The sequence below is a fragment of the Bolinopsis microptera genome, chromosome 2 (genome assembly GCF_026151205.1).
Source record: "Bolinopsis microptera isolate Bmic1 chromosome 2, MBARI_Bmic_1.0, whole genome shotgun sequence".
Lineage (NCBI taxonomy): Eukaryota > Metazoa > Ctenophora > Tentaculata > Lobata > Bolinopsidae > Bolinopsis > Bolinopsis microptera.
Window position 1 is genome coordinate 11,590,755 of NC_087073.1, and position 15,293 is coordinate 11,606,047.

The window sequence follows — 15,293 nt, forward strand, 5'->3', positions numbered from 1 at the left end:
AATTCAAGAACACATTTTTCGTTATTGTTAAACAAAAAAGCTAAAGTACAGATATTTGATTGTAGGGATAAAAGAGAAAATGACATAAAATACACATCAAACAATCATAAAAAATAGTGTTTAAATGCCACACATTTCCTTGCTCTTTATTTACAAACGTGATCAAAATAACAATTCTGTTAAAACAAGTTGATAATGGTATCTACTCTCTTATAATCGTGATCTGATTTTAGTGACGTTATTAACAGGATTCTGAGACCATGAGAATGCAGCCCCTAGAAACTTGAATCTATATTTATTTGTAGATAGATAATGGACTAAATATTTTAGAGAGTGCTTACATAAAATCAAATGATAATAATAAGGGGACATACTTTTCATCAAACACATCTTCTATAAAAAATCAATTAAAGACCCGTATCAGTCACCCTTTTAAAAATACTGCATTGAATCGAAATATTATGTATACAAATTCACGAATAAACACAGACGTCCAACGAATCTACCGATTCAAAATGTGAAAAAGTCCATGTCATTACAGTTTTTTAATCAAGTTGGACGTATGAGGAGGGGAACATCCCTTTGTTCCCATCGCTAATCCCAATCCACCAGCCCTCGTCAATAATCTCGATATTTGTCACTCTTCCACTTTCTGTCAAGCTTGTTTCGTCTTCAGCAGCTGCGGTAAGAGAGATTATCAAATATCACTGGACACTCAACACTGTTATTTGTACTCATGTTTACATTTCGAATTAATTTAACCACGCGGCAAAACATTCTCTTGATTAGCAAAAAAACAAATCTAGCGTTATAAAATTTGATACGTACGTGTCACAGATACTCATAAACACTCTCATTGTATTCGGCGTCTGCGCGTGCCGTCTATGTATCAAGGAAGCAGAATACGATATAGTTGTACTTTCATTTGCATGATGTACAAGCGACAAACTGAAGGAAGAGTCGCAATTCAATATCGGTAGCGCATGGCATTTGAGTACAACATACCTGCTTCATAGTCATATATTGCAGTGCCGCATTTTCCTAGGTCTTCCTGTACATCACTTAGTTGAACATATGCTTTAGGAAATATTCCTCTCTTTCCTCGACAAATTCCTATCCACCATCCCGGATCTGGCATCTCAATATTGGTAATCTCCTCTCCTTCCGCAAACGAGATCTCGTCGGAATCCGCTGATGAAATAAGCAATCAAAATATTAGTCATCAACATGTTTAAATAAAAAGATCAAGCAAGACGCAAGATCGAAAATACACAAGATCGAAAATACACAAGATCGCGATCCGTTAACTGTAACTCGATCTGAGTGATCATAACTAAAACAACACTAAAAGACTAAAGAAAAATGCATATATGAGTAAGATGAAAAATAAAACACAAACCTGCATCGTAATCGTAGACAGCAGTCCCACTCAGCCCCTTATCTAGGGGCGCAAGAGAAGGTTCCGGTTGTGGTTGTGGTGTAGGTTGTGATTGGGAAATGGTGCGAGTAGGTTTACTTGGGGACACGTCCTCTACCATCTCTACATAGCCAATAGGGAACATTCCAGATTTGCTGTTAAGTGAGCCAGTTGCCCAGCCATCATCAATCATCTCTATCTGCGTGATAAGATCTCCCATTGAGAAGGACACTTCATCATCATCTCCTGCAAAATTGGGTCCTTTTGTGATTGGGTGTATTATCTAGCAGAAAAATATGTATTCGTATGAGTACAAGACTTCATTGCAATTAAGTACATAAGCGACATAAAATCAGAAGATACTGTCTGCCATACTCATTACTCATAGAGTTGGGCGAACTCTATTCACAGGTTAGTCAGGCAGTGGCTCACACTCTGATGATATCTCAACTTTACTTAGTTGAGTGTGTCCCACAACTAAGCACTTTGCCTAGAAGGCCGGCTTTATGTATTATAATGATCCTGGACCTAAGTGGCGAGTAGCTCTAAGTCAAGAAAAAAAAAACATAAGCGGCACCATTAATTTAACTTACATGATTCAGGAATTTTAGTGAAGTTATTGACATAAAAACCTGCTACATAATCGTAGATAGCTTTAGCCTGCTTTCCCCCACTTTTAGGGCTAACTTGTTGTTGTTGTTGTTGTTGTGCAGCTAGTTCTGCTGCTATTCTGTTTTCTTCCGCAACTCTTCTCTCTTCTGCTATTCTGTTTTCTTCCGCAACTCTTCTCTCTTCTGATATTCTCTTCTCTTGTGCAATTCTTCTCTCTTCTGATATTCTCTTCTCTTCTGCAATTCTTCTTTCCTCATCTCTCCTTCTTTCTTCAGCGATTCTGTCTTCCTCTACCCTCCTTCTCTCTTCGTCCCCCCTATTTCTTTCGTCTTCTCGTAGTTGTTCCTCAGCTCTTCGTTTCTCTTCTTCCCGACCACGCTGTATCTCTAATCTTCTTTCTTCTTCCTCACGACGTTTTTGTTCGAAAGCTTGTTCTTCTCGAGACCTATTTTCGTCCTCGATTCTCCTCTGCTCCTCTGCTGCTGATCGTTGCTCTTCAAGTTTTTGTTGCTCTCTTTCTGCGCCTAGTCGGTTAGCTTCAGCCTCCCTTCTCTCCTCTTCCCCTCTTCTTCTTTCTTCACCTTCTCTTCTCGCTTCTTCTTCCTTTGCTCTCTGTGCTTCTGCTGCAGCCTCCTGCTTTTTCGATGCCTCAACTCCCCGTTTAAACTCAGCATCTCTCTTCCTTTTCTCTTCCTCGACTTTCCGTTTATTTTCCTCCTCTGCAGCTGCCCCGAAGTTTTCGAATCTTGAACGGAAGTTTTTAACATCTCCCTCTGAAAAATTATTGTCAAATTATACAAACCACATGATTTTTTGCAGACATGAACTAACTTGCAAAGGTATTATCGTGGTATTTCTGGAAACAAAGAGGTAAATGTTTTCTTGAATAAATTTCTATTGATCCCGTTGTAGAACGTTGTAACAACAAAATACTAATTTTCAAACAATGAGTTCGTTACTTACTGACATCAACTTTTGTTTGGTACTGAGCAGAAGTGTCGGTTCTCTCTCCAAAGCTATGTGCGGACTGAAACAATGCAAAAGATAAGACAAAGAACAAGACGTGAGGTATTCGTTTGAGAATTTACAAAGTCACGTTATTTTGTAAACAGTTTGCAATTTCTTTCACTGTACCTTATCTACTCTGTCTTTCTGTACTCCGAACTTTCCCCCGAATCCTTTAGCAGCGTCAGTTTGTGAGCCGTGTTTACTTAACTCGGTCTGGTGCTCGTAACCTACTGAACTCTGAAATACAAAGATTCGGTTGATTTATGAACAGATTTTAAGTTGGTAGACCTACTAAGGAATGGGACCAAAAGCAACTGATAGATATCACTCCCCTCTATTAGGGAAAAAAACCTCCATTTTGAGAAAATGTTCACGAAGACCTCGACCCCCCCCCCCCCCCCCCTTAATAAAGGAGTCACTTGTTAAATAAATGTATTGACTAGAGTCATAGTTTGTAACCAAGACCACAGACAAAGCCATCCACCAGAATATAGTACGTAGTAAGAACAAGTAGTGCAGACGAAATGTTACTTACGTAGGTAATAGGTAAGCACATGAGATTGTGTGTCACATATTCCTCATCAGATCACTTCAATATTATAATCAGAGACATTAATCTCTACTTGAACCAACTTATCACGTAAACGATAATATTGCAAAGTGTATCTGGGTAGACATAATAACTTAACGTCTCCCTCCCACGTCTAACATTTCATGCGGCTTGCTGGACGTTGCTCTTATTGCTCTAGTTCAACTATAACTTACACTCGATACAACTTGTTGTTTACACTTTCATTTGCACTAGAGTTTGTACTAGGCAGGTTGTCACTCGTGTATATATTAAGAGTACATGTCATCACCTCAAGTACTAATTACTAATTATACGTGTACACATTATTATCATTTCAAGACTAACGAGATTTGATAATTTGCAACAAGAGCTGATCTTCAACAAATGAGTGGGGAATTACAATAATATTTATCTAGATTAGTTTTACCCCATTTATGAGATCCTGCACCTGAACGTTATATAATGAGAATAATCTCATGTATAATCCTATGTATTTATATTATAAAATTCTATTCATTGTTGTAAATACTCACCTTGTCGACCCTGTCTTTCTGTACTCCGAACTTTCCTCCAAATCCTTTAGAAGAGTCAGTAACAGAGGAGTGCTTACTTATCTCTGATTGGTGGTCGTAACCTACTGAACTCTGAAAACACCAGGCATAAGAGACCATCAAATTAGCCAGGGAACTTCTCATCGCCGTGATTTAAATAAATGCGCAAATCTTCTTGCTTTTGAGGTTGAATCATTACCTAATTAAAAAACAAAGCACGAAATTAGGCAGTCCGCTTCGGTTAAGATAATTATGGTAAACTCAAATAGTATCCTCATCTATGTTGGGATTTAATTGCAGGAACGTTTAAATGAGTCCATAAAATGCAAATCTGAGATATTATATAATGAGTTATTCATGTTAAATTAGATAGTCTATCTACCAACCAAGCACAGTGACACAAGCATAGTGGTTACATTTAGTTCATTATTAAACATTGCTTTATTTGTTATAGTATGGGCACAATTTGAACAATATTGACCACTTGTCTTGCGGATACAAAGAAGCCAAGTACCTATCATTCTATCAAGTACCATAAATTTGTCGTGGTTTATAATGATCACGTGACGTGACGTCAGGTTCCAATTCTCAGAACAAGTCGCCATATTAAAAGAATATACCTAGCACTAGATCCTACTAGTGCTACTTGTGCTCCGTAGCGAGCAGTGGTACCTCAGTACTAGATCCTAGTAGTGCTACTTGTGCTCCGTAGCGAGCAGTGGTACCTCAGTACTAGATCCTAGTAGTGCTACTTGTGCTCGTAGCGAGCAGTGGTACCTCAGTACTAGATCCTAGTAGTGCTACTTGTGCTCGTAGCGAGCAGTGGTACCTCAGTACTAGATCCTAGTAGTGCTACTTGTGCTCCGTAGCGAGCAGTGGTACCTCAGTACTAGATCCTAGTAGTGCTACTTGTGCTTCGTAGCGAGCAGTGGTACCTCAGTACTAGATCCTAGTAGTGCTACTTGTGCTCCGTAGCGAGCAGTGGTACCTCAATACTAGATCCTAGTAGTGCTACTTGTGCTCCGTAGCGAGCAGTGGTACCTCAGTACACTAGATTAATCTCATGTATTGAAATACATACAGTGTAGTTGTGTACTGTCAGCACTGATATGTTCTACCAATATGGGCCAAGTTTCTGTGAATTGTCATGCTCATTTGTTTTTAGTAAGCAAGTTTTCAAGATGTTTCCATTTGAAAATGATATTTACAGAGGTAAGGTAAACAAATGTTCTGAGACAAATTTTACTGAAAAAAGGCCTGAAGTTGCGGGGGAGTTTTCTACAAACAATATTTTAGATATTTCTCATTTGACTGATGTTTTTTGTTTCATCATATTGATTCTATAATATTGTTGGTTTAAACCATCAAGCGCAGAACACTTCCGGCTCACGTATATTATATAGGCCCCGATTAACAAAGAAACAAGTCTATTTCTTTATTCCTCCTACTCCTCTCTAAAAGACTAGTTTATTGTTGTGAAGACTCACCTTGTCTTGCCTGTCTTTCTGTACTCCGAACTTTCCCCCGAATCCTTTAGCAGCGTCACTTTGTGAGCCGTGTTTACTTAGCTCGGCCTGGTGCTCGTAACCAACTGAACTCTGAAACGAAGAGATAAGCACTCTATTGGGCAATAAAAATAAGAAAACGGCGCTTTTTCTCTTTTTAACTGAATACTTTGACCAAGAATTTAACCGTTTATTTTTATATTTTATTTTTAACACTATCTTTCATTATAATTGGGGAAAAAACAATAATTTGATAACCATAAATCAGGGAAGAGTTGTAGGGCATGCTGGCAGTTATTTGAACTGCTCATTTATTAGACTGGTAGTGAGAGCTGTAAGGTATCGGGAACTTTGTATTTTCGCGAACTAGTGGAGAGTTTACTGAGCACCAGGACAGGCTCTTACAGCCAGTTTCCCAGCGCGGTAGTGTCAGAGTTATCATCACCAATATTGAAACGGCTTTCAGGAATCAGTTTAGACACAAATCTAGTCGGTCAGGTTTCAGAGCACAGCTTCGAAACTCTAACTTTGGTGGTAAAATACCCTTGTTTTGTAAAGGTCTATTCTTTATCTCACCTTTAGAAACCTTTCAAGGTTGACTTACAATTAATTTCTTTCGTTTATGTTGGTTTTATTTAAAAATGAGAACCCCTCCCGATTTCGAGCAGATTTAACCTTTGTCTTTGAACATTCAGTTTTCCCGCAAATCGCCGTTTGCTAAATTATAGTTCAATTATAACGAGATTTCGACATTGACCCACCAATCACCATGTCTCATTTAAATCACTAAATCGCAGTTTAACACTTAACTCTCCTTGTAAATAAAGCGTTTGTTATCAGTTATTTATATATTATCCGCTTATATTGATGATAAAACAGTTTGGACCTCCCGATGCAAAGTCTAGCCGATTTAACCTTTGCTCATAGTGTTTGTCTTTGAACATTTCCCGCAAATCGCCGTTTATTCTATTATATCTAAATTATAACGAGAGCATTGCCACACTATGTGATATGTCTCAACTCTCATAAGCGGGTTAACTTTTTGTAAATAAAGAATTTATCTATTTATTTTCATATTACCTTGTCGACCCTGTCTTTCTGTACTCCGAACTTTCCTCCAAATCCTTTAGAAGAGTCAGTAACAGAGGAGTGCTTACTTATCTCTGATTGGTGGTCGTAACCTACTGAACTCTGAGGAAATATTTTACTTAATATTAAGTAATATTAACTGTGTTTTAGTCGAAAATATGATTACATTATGAATCATTTTGACGAACGTTGTCACACTGTTGATTATGCTAGGGAATATACAAGGTTCGACCGTATAAGTACATCGTCTCGCTTTATATAATATAGTAAGATACGATATCCGAGCCTCGACTTGAAAAATCGCAATCGAAAATTTGCTATCCTTTTTGCCGTAATTATTGTCTTTGAAAATCATGTCTTTGGCCACAAAAGTACCATTGCCGAAGCATAGAGCTGGGGATAATTTTCCAAGAAACGTTCTTGGATGAAAATTGTTCCCAATTTTCGACTAACCATTACTTTTAGATTTTTTGAAAAATAGATTATCATGATCGTAAGTTATATGAAGAAGCCACTATTATAGTATTACGAAAATTACTGAGACATTACTGTACAGTGTACAAGTTCGGCTCTTTGTGGGTGACAAATAGTAACGTTACGCTACAAGCACTCGTAGATAACAACGTCTTGGTTGATGCGGCTAGTGACCATTATTCAACATTTGCTAGATGTGACCACTGACCACGTGCCATACCTTCGTCTCAGACAATTAATAAAACAATTATTTTAAATATGAAAGGTTATTTTCATCTATAAAACAGACCTATGAATGCAATTGACCACTCAAATCATGAAGTTTTTCACTTGAATAGTTTCCACTTTGGTTTTATTTCAATATTTCTTAATAATTATCTTGAAAGCTTTGTTCGAGGAAATTTTAAAAATCAGTGAAGTTTTAATTTCTCTTCATCTAGCTCCGAATATATTTGAAGGACCCCTGGTTACTTTTTAATTTAACCATACTTCAATATTCCGTGATGTAAAAGAAAACTTTCGAATATCTCATAAACGGAAATATCTTGCCAGACCTTTGCTTGCATGCGAACATGGAACAAATATTTTGCAATTCTCACCTTGTCTTGCCTGTCTTTCTGTACTCCGAACTTTCCCCCGAATCCTTTAGCAGCGTCAGTTTGTGAGCCGTGTTTACTTAGCTCGGCCTGGTGCTCGTAACCTACCGCACTCTACATAAGAAAGAAGATTTATTGAACTTGTTGTTACGACCGAATATTTTTCAAAACTTAGGAAGGAGCGAATTAAGTTTGTTTTGGATTGCTTAACTTTTACAAGGACTACTGAATAACAATTATATTTTGACCGATAATTGATCACAAAATGAGCACAGAAATCGAAACGTACAATAGTTTATTAATCATTGAAATTCTATAGATAGTGTTCTTCGTTACAAATTGATCACTGACTCTTTAGTCTTTACGGTGCAAGACCATGCATATGCAATATGCATAGTTATACTAAGACTTTCTTTCTTCAAATTAATTTACAAGACTTAATCGAAATATCAAATAACATACAATATGTTAACAATAATCATTGTGTTTTGGAATATTATAACAAATCATAATGGTGTACGGGTAAACCGCCCCTAAAATGTCACCCACCCCTAAAACGCCACTCTTGATTAATTGGATCCCATCTTCTTAGAAGGTATCTTACCTAATCATTTGTAACTCCTAAACATAAAAAAATATCATTCAGACCCTGCCTCATCCTGAAATTGAATCTAAATGATGCCATAAGGGCATTTTTTTCACTTTGTACGAATTTTTTACTTTTGAAAAAAAGCGCACAATTTTATAACTCTGGAATTCATTAATATTAACTCGGTTTTGGTCTAGGATAGTGATATTTACTTATTTTAGCAACTTTGTACATATGACTGGAGATATGGAAAGTTATACATTACTCAATATTACTACCCTCCCCTAAAATGTCAGCTGGCCGCCCCCTAAAATGTCATTTTATCAGATTCTGGCTTTGAGACTACAATTCAAGCACCATAAAATGGAGGTACCAGCCTATTAAACATCATATTTAGCATCTAATGGTAATATTGGAAAGCTTTGGCAGCTCAAGGAATTAGTTTTATTTTATTAATTGCAATAAACATCCCCTAAAATGTCTAATTATCCCCCCTAAAATGTCATTTTAACCTGATCAAATTACTCAGGCTTTTCCTAAGATGCAATGCATACTCACATTTCGTTAATAGTTGATGTTATTAATTAACAAGTGCCAAAACAAGAGCTACTATCGCACACCATGCGAACAAAATACAAATTTGACATTTTAGGGGAGAAAAAAATGACATTTTAGGGGGCATATCATAGGTTTACCATAAACTAGTAAGTACCAAAAACCGTAGTTTTTGACATTCAATTTTGCTAAAAGCAGTCAAATCTAGTCTATAGAGAAGGTCAGATCGATTACTGGGTTGGCTTAGTTAACTACAGGTCACTAAAATTGCCAAAATGCAGGATGATGTTAAAAATCCCAAAAAATGCATTTAAAACATGCAATTTGCACAAGGTTAAAATCACATTGAATCCATTTCTTTTGTGCCAATTGTTAGTTTATAACTAGATAATCTAACTACAGGTGTAAATTTTGTTGACTGAGTTACTGTTTTGCCGTAAATTCTGGGTATTCAAAAAAAAGTCCCCAAAATGTCGCAAAAAGTAAATTGACTAAATTCCACCATTTTTTTTCAACAGAGAGAGAAATTCTGGTCGACACCTCTCAGAAATAGGTTATATTTGTCCCAGAAGTGGTTAAAATTAATAATTGAGCACTATTCTGAGTGCTACACAACCTGTTTTAGCTGACGTTTTAGGGGTGGTGCACGTGACATTTTAGGGGGTGATTACGGTTTTGAGGTACTTCCTTTAGTGAGTGAATGTTTTCAAGTAGCTTAATATTTTTATAAGACAAAACAAATAATACTAGTGACAAAAGATAAATCAGGCCTCCTGTACATTCTGTAATTATCACACATATAGAGTTGACATTTTAGGGGTGGTGTTTTAAAAGTGACTCCATTTCAACGTCAAAAAAATTGTACCTGATTTTATTTTCAAATTTCCAAATCTTCATGGCAGGCTAGAAAAAGGTTTAAATATTATTCCTAGACACTTCAGAACCCTGTAAATTTAGCCCTTACTCGGCAATCTGGGCCAAAAAAACAGGTGACGTTTTAGGGGCGGTTTACCCGTACATTAAGATGTTGGTTTTCATTTGAACGAGCATGAGATAATGATTAATAAAAGTTTAATTATAATAATACCATTATTCGACATAAGCAGTTACATAAAAATTAGGAAGTTAGAAACACTAAGACTTTACACAGTAGACCTACAGAATCCTTATTGTCCTTCAAAACACCGTACTTTCCACCGAATCCTTTAGAAGAGTCAGTGACAGAGGAATGTTCCTTCAGTTCCTCGACATGTGAGTAGGCAACAGCACTCTAGTGTACAAATACATTTCATATACATTTAATATACATTTAAATACATTGAGACATTGTACCACTATTACTACTACATTGTACACCTATCATACTAGTGTTTATGACACGTCGATCGTCATGTGTTGTTGCAATGTGGACAGGGAGGTGTGGTTTAATATATCGTGAAAAAAGTAGTTACATCATAATAATGTATTGTAAAACATATTTAGCTGTACTGCAAGGAGTAAACAAGAGATTATAAGATTATAAGATAAGGTTCAACTAGGATATTATAACAGTTTCTAATGTTGCTCTCTAATTAATCTCATCTCTATTATCTCCGTAATTTATCTGATTACAAAAGATATAATTAGCAGTTAAAGTTTTTCCCTGGTTAAGTTTTTGTTGTTTAGTGAACTGTGAAGCGTCGTTTTTACTTGCTTATAACTTTTATTTAATGATGTCTAATAATTAAACGAATAGAAATGGAGCCCTAAAGGTCTCTTTCTAGGGGCTGTAGCAACGTATACTGAGTAATTTATGTACTTAAAAATAAACAAACATAGGTTAAGAAAGACAGTTATAAGTTTATAATAATAACAATAAGTTACCTTGTCCATTCGCTCTTTGTGTACTCCAAACTTTCCTCCGTATCCATCTGAACCTTTGGGTCTATAATTCAGTTAAGGAAATCAGCTTTACTTTTATCGGGGTCAATGATTCACTGTTGGAACAGTAATTGTTGAATGATTAAACTCTAATGAGAGAGGAAATACCAACTTTCAGCACTCGTAAGTAATCTGATGGTCAGTTTTGTTCATAAAGAACAATTGATCGTACAAATTGTTATTGAAGCTTAGCTGGACGTTGTATACTATTGTATAGATTCAATATCAACAATTATCTTAGAACAAAGGCTGGTTTACACTCCTAGTTTATTATAAGTTGTTCATTACAAGAACTTCTTTTGTTCATGCAGCTAACCAGTGTCCTCTCTGTGTTATTGACAATTTAACCATATAAACCATGAACTAATAAAGGTTACCCACGTTTACAATTAATTTGCGGATGTTCAGATTAAAATTAGGACACAATTACGCATTAGTACACCTCTTATTTACATTGTTTTGCATTGTGGCACCAGTTACCGCTGTTTTTAATAACTGGACAGAAATTCGGCGATTTGGTAGATCATTGTGTCACAAACTGGTCTGCATTATAGTTAATAGTTTAACCAATGCTCTTACTTATTAACCATCACTTCGCAGCTGCCACTCGGTTCCTATAAATTATTTTCGATTATAATCGCATTAGTCGTTTGCCGCTTTAGCTATATTATACAGAGATCAGTATGCAGATATACAAATCTTAATATGATCATCCTGTCAGTGTCATTTGCTTTGCCCTGTTTTGCATGCTCTTGATACTCTCCCTTTCTCAGATTATAAGATTGCTGCTAAAACTGAAGTGTGCCGGAACTTTCTCAGAAGACTTATTTTAATCTAAGTAAATTAATTACTGTCATTGTTCTGTTTATTGTTTAATAATAGCATAATAATATTATAATTACATCAGCCATAATTTTATGCAATGGATATTATAATTTCTTAATTGTTATAATGCTCTATTGAGGTTTGTCTTGTTTTTATACAGACAGTTGTAGTAATTACTACGCTTCAATGGAGCTTCCTGGCTTAAATTAATGCCGGAAACTATCGATTATAAAATAAAGATAAGAGAGAAAGATGTTTAGAATAAAATTTTACTTGCGTTGAATTAAGAGCGTCTGTCACGATCATCTCCATACAACCTTCATCTTTACCAAGCAAATTAGTTTGCCAAAATAACCTTGTGAAAAATGTAAGACTTGATGATGTGCAAGTCGGTGCCCCAAATTTTCAGACGATAAACCTCATTGCTATCTTAGGAATCAGCAAGGATATTTTCTTCAATGCCGTACAATGTACAAGATCACTCCTGTTTTGGAGAAAATGTAACTGAAACCTGTGACTTCAGACATGTCAATGTGAGTAGAGTTCATTACGTTTGACATTTTAGAGCACTTTATTACTTTATAGTACATAAATTTGTTGCAAGTGTATAATCGATCTGTCTTCTTTAAGAATACTTACAAGACCTTATATTGAATATTGGTTTTAGTTAACTTGACATTCCAACTGAACAGGGCGGAGTATTGACTGGAATTAGTGTAATAGGTTTTGTTCTAAATGCTGCAGAGATATACGTCTTGAGCTACATGGTGGCTCTGTCCCAAACTCAGGTAATATTTGAAAATACCGTATTCATTATAAACACAATCACTTATTGGCAATCAAAACCATTAACCTTTTATTACAAAATTTCTATTCCGAACAAATTTCAAATATTTCTTCTATACATATACATGTATACTGATATAGGAATGCAGCTAAATCTTGGATATTTCTCAGAAAATATTTCTCCTCAATGTGGCTGTAAATGATCTACTCATGTCGCTTGTTGGCATGTTCAGAGGTCTCGGCATTATAAGTTCTATCTTCCTGGACAATTCGGAGGACGAGGTGAACGCTTTCTGTCCTACTTATGCAATCTTCATGAATTCAGTGACGTGAGTTAAACTGTAAGGCACACATTTCTGAGTGAAGATATTTACTTAACTTTCATAAAATATAATATTTTTTGCATGACAGATGACAGTATTCAGACACTCCGCTTTCGATGTACCAGGTCTCGAATATTGTATAGTTCAAATATTGTATAAAAGTATAAAGTGATGGCTTCATGAAACTATTTAAGATATTTCCTTCCTGCAGATCTGCGTGTATGCTTGTTCTCCTACCACTAACAATTGATCGCTTCCTGGCAATAGTGTTCCCCCTGCATCACAGATACCTAATCACTAACGAGAGAAGCAAAGCCCTTGTCATGGCGACATGGGTGCTTCCCATGTTCTTACTAATTTTTGACACTGTCACTTTTCTGATAGGACAGAAAAAGGTAACCGTCTATTTTAATTCAGTAATTCAACGATATTTTCATCTAGCCCAACTAGCAGAAGTTGTTCTGCTAACAAAATATGAAATTTTAGCAAATTAAGGTTATAAAATTAACAATTAAAATATTTTTCCATTTCAGATTGTCTTCAACCCAAAATATCACCGCTGTGTGAGCAAAGACAAGGTGGAATCTGCCATAGTACAGATTCTAGCAATTATCATCCCACTTGCTGTCATTCCCTGTATGTACACCATAATGCTGGGGACCATTTGTCATCACAAAGTTAAGTGCAAGAGGTTCTTCTTAACTTCCACTGCTATTATAGTGACTGGACTTATTGCCTACCTACCCTCAGCACTTGCCAGCATGTTCGATATTCCAATGAGCTACGAGTTTTCGCAGGTGGCAACAGTTACACTATACTATTCCAACTCCATAATCAATCCGATAATTTACTTCTGTTTTCATCCAAGAACTAAGGCTGCTATTATTGCAAAAGCAAAAGGGCTTGAAGTACCATCTAGACTCTCTGCAGGAAGCAGGGTCAGCACAGCTCCTAGTCCAGTAATGGGAAGATCAGTAAGACTTCAAAGATTATCACATAGGGAGGCAATATCAGACTAATACTTTGTACTGTAAGAGTTGCACAATTCCCAAACAAAGTGAGGGACTAATGAACAGAGTGAGGGAATTTGTATGGCTTATCTGTTATAATGTCTCAATTCTCAAAAGGAATTATAAAGTTGATGGAGCCTATCAGATAAACAATTTGTAACAGAGAAAATACAAACTTGCTACTTGTCTAGCCTCATCTTGAGGAATATATTTAATACATCATTTGCCAGGTCAAAAGGATACCCTTTCAAATACTGCGCTGAAAATGAATTTATGTTACGTTGTTTAGACAGTCCATAAAAAATCATGATATTATATATCTTTGAGCAGTTTCCAATTATAATTTGAAATTTGAATTGGTATGTCATGTTTGAATTGGTATGTTATGTTTATATTATAACATAAATATAATAATGAAATAAGTAAATACCTTTAACGCTTTGCTCATGCTTGTCAACCACATCTTGTCTAATAGCTCCGACACTGAATGATAATATAATGCATTGAATTAATGAATTATACATTCCTACATAAAATCTTTAAATTGTATATTTTAAAATTAAAATTTTAAGGCACCTTAATAGTATCAAGAATTCATTGAATAACATTATAAAATTCAACTTACTCTACTGTTCTATCAGTATTTAAAGAGTTTTCTATTGTTTTTGATCCCCAGCGCTGATCTTTTTCGGAAATATCATTCTGAAGACAATATTATTTCAAACTGAATACTTAAAATTTTAATGTTTCATAATTCAGTGATTTATTCATAATACAATATTTTAAAACTATTTCCACAACTAAAATTAAATACATTTATTGAGAATTATGTATTGGGATGGAACTGGTTTAACCAGGTGTAGACTGTTATAGCCAGTACACACCCTGGCTCCATAATATGAAGGATTTGTTTTAATTCCAAATAAAAAGCTTGAATACTAATTTTTTGGCATTGAATCACTCACCACAAAATCTGCATCAGTATCCCAGTCATCGTCGTCATCATCTTGAATAACAATATTTTTCGTATCAGCAACTTGACCTTTCCACAATGACATACTTTCTGAAAGTGCAATGGAATTATTTTTGTTCAGCTTTTCTTATTACACCAACATCCAATAATTCTAGCACCTTCGATAGAAACATCTGTGCCCAAAACATTGACAGCAAGATGTCAAGAAAGCACTATAATTTAGCTTTATAGTTTGCTATGTTATTGAAGTGTTACTGAAAATTTAAGTGAACATAAGATAAGTCTAACACCATGATAAGTGATGCAATGATTGCCTCTATTATCACTGCAATGATATTGATACAAAGGCCATAATCTTTCGCCAGCTCCACCTTGAAGCTGCATTTTATATCCTCAAACTACACAATATGAACTTAAGCATATTATAGTGTAGACTTTTTGTCACAACAAAACTGCAACCCATAGTAACAACTATGAACAAAACCCCTA

The 15,293-nt window shown here is 35.6% G+C and overlaps 1 protein-coding gene across 6 annotated transcripts; it reads right to left on the reverse strand.

The window, feature by feature from the left end:
- Positions 1–54: 54 nt before the first annotated feature.
- On the reverse strand, positions 55–14,904 carry LOC134812025 (src substrate protein p85-like). Of its 6 annotated transcripts, XM_063819203.1 has the most exons (16): positions 14,797–14,894; positions 14,457–14,533; positions 14,262–14,314; positions 14,075–14,090; positions 10,831–10,891; positions 10,127–10,237; positions 7,827–7,937; positions 6,745–6,855; positions 5,647–5,757; positions 4,142–4,252; positions 3,164–3,274; positions 2,993–3,056; positions 2,050–2,802; positions 1,400–1,663; positions 1,006–1,191; positions 55–679 (listed from the first exon to the last, which is right to left on the reverse strand). In XM_063819203.1, the coding sequence occupies exons 1-16, from the start codon at positions 14,887–14,889 to the stop codon at positions 546–548; spliced, it is 2,367 nt and encodes a 788-aa protein (XP_063675273.1). In that variant the 5' UTR covers positions 14,890–14,894; the 3' UTR covers positions 55–545. The 6 variants fall into 6 exon arrangements, with proteins under 6 accessions (XP_063675273.1, XP_063675274.1, XP_063675275.1 ...); XM_063819204.1 differs by lacking the exon at positions 10,127–10,237 and having other exon boundaries at positions 14,797–14,904; XM_063819205.1 differs by lacking the exon at positions 5,647–5,757.
- Between the last annotated feature and the right edge of the window lie 389 nt (positions 14,905–15,293).

Excerpts from the sequence above, each read along its gene's own strand:
- LOC134812025 (XM_063819203.1), bottom strand. The coding sequence starts at position 14,889 with ATGTCATTGTGGAAAGGTCAAGTTGCTGATACGAAAAATATTGTTATT. Across the intron at positions 10,238-10,830 it reads ACAAAGAGCGAATGGACAAG|AGTGCTGTTGCCTACTCACA; the intron begins GTAACTTATTGT and ends TTTGTACACTAG. Across the intron at positions 4,253-5,646 it reads AGAAAGACAGGCAAGACAAG|AGTTCAGTAGGTTACGACCA; the intron begins GTGAGTCTTCAC and ends TGGTGTTTTCAG.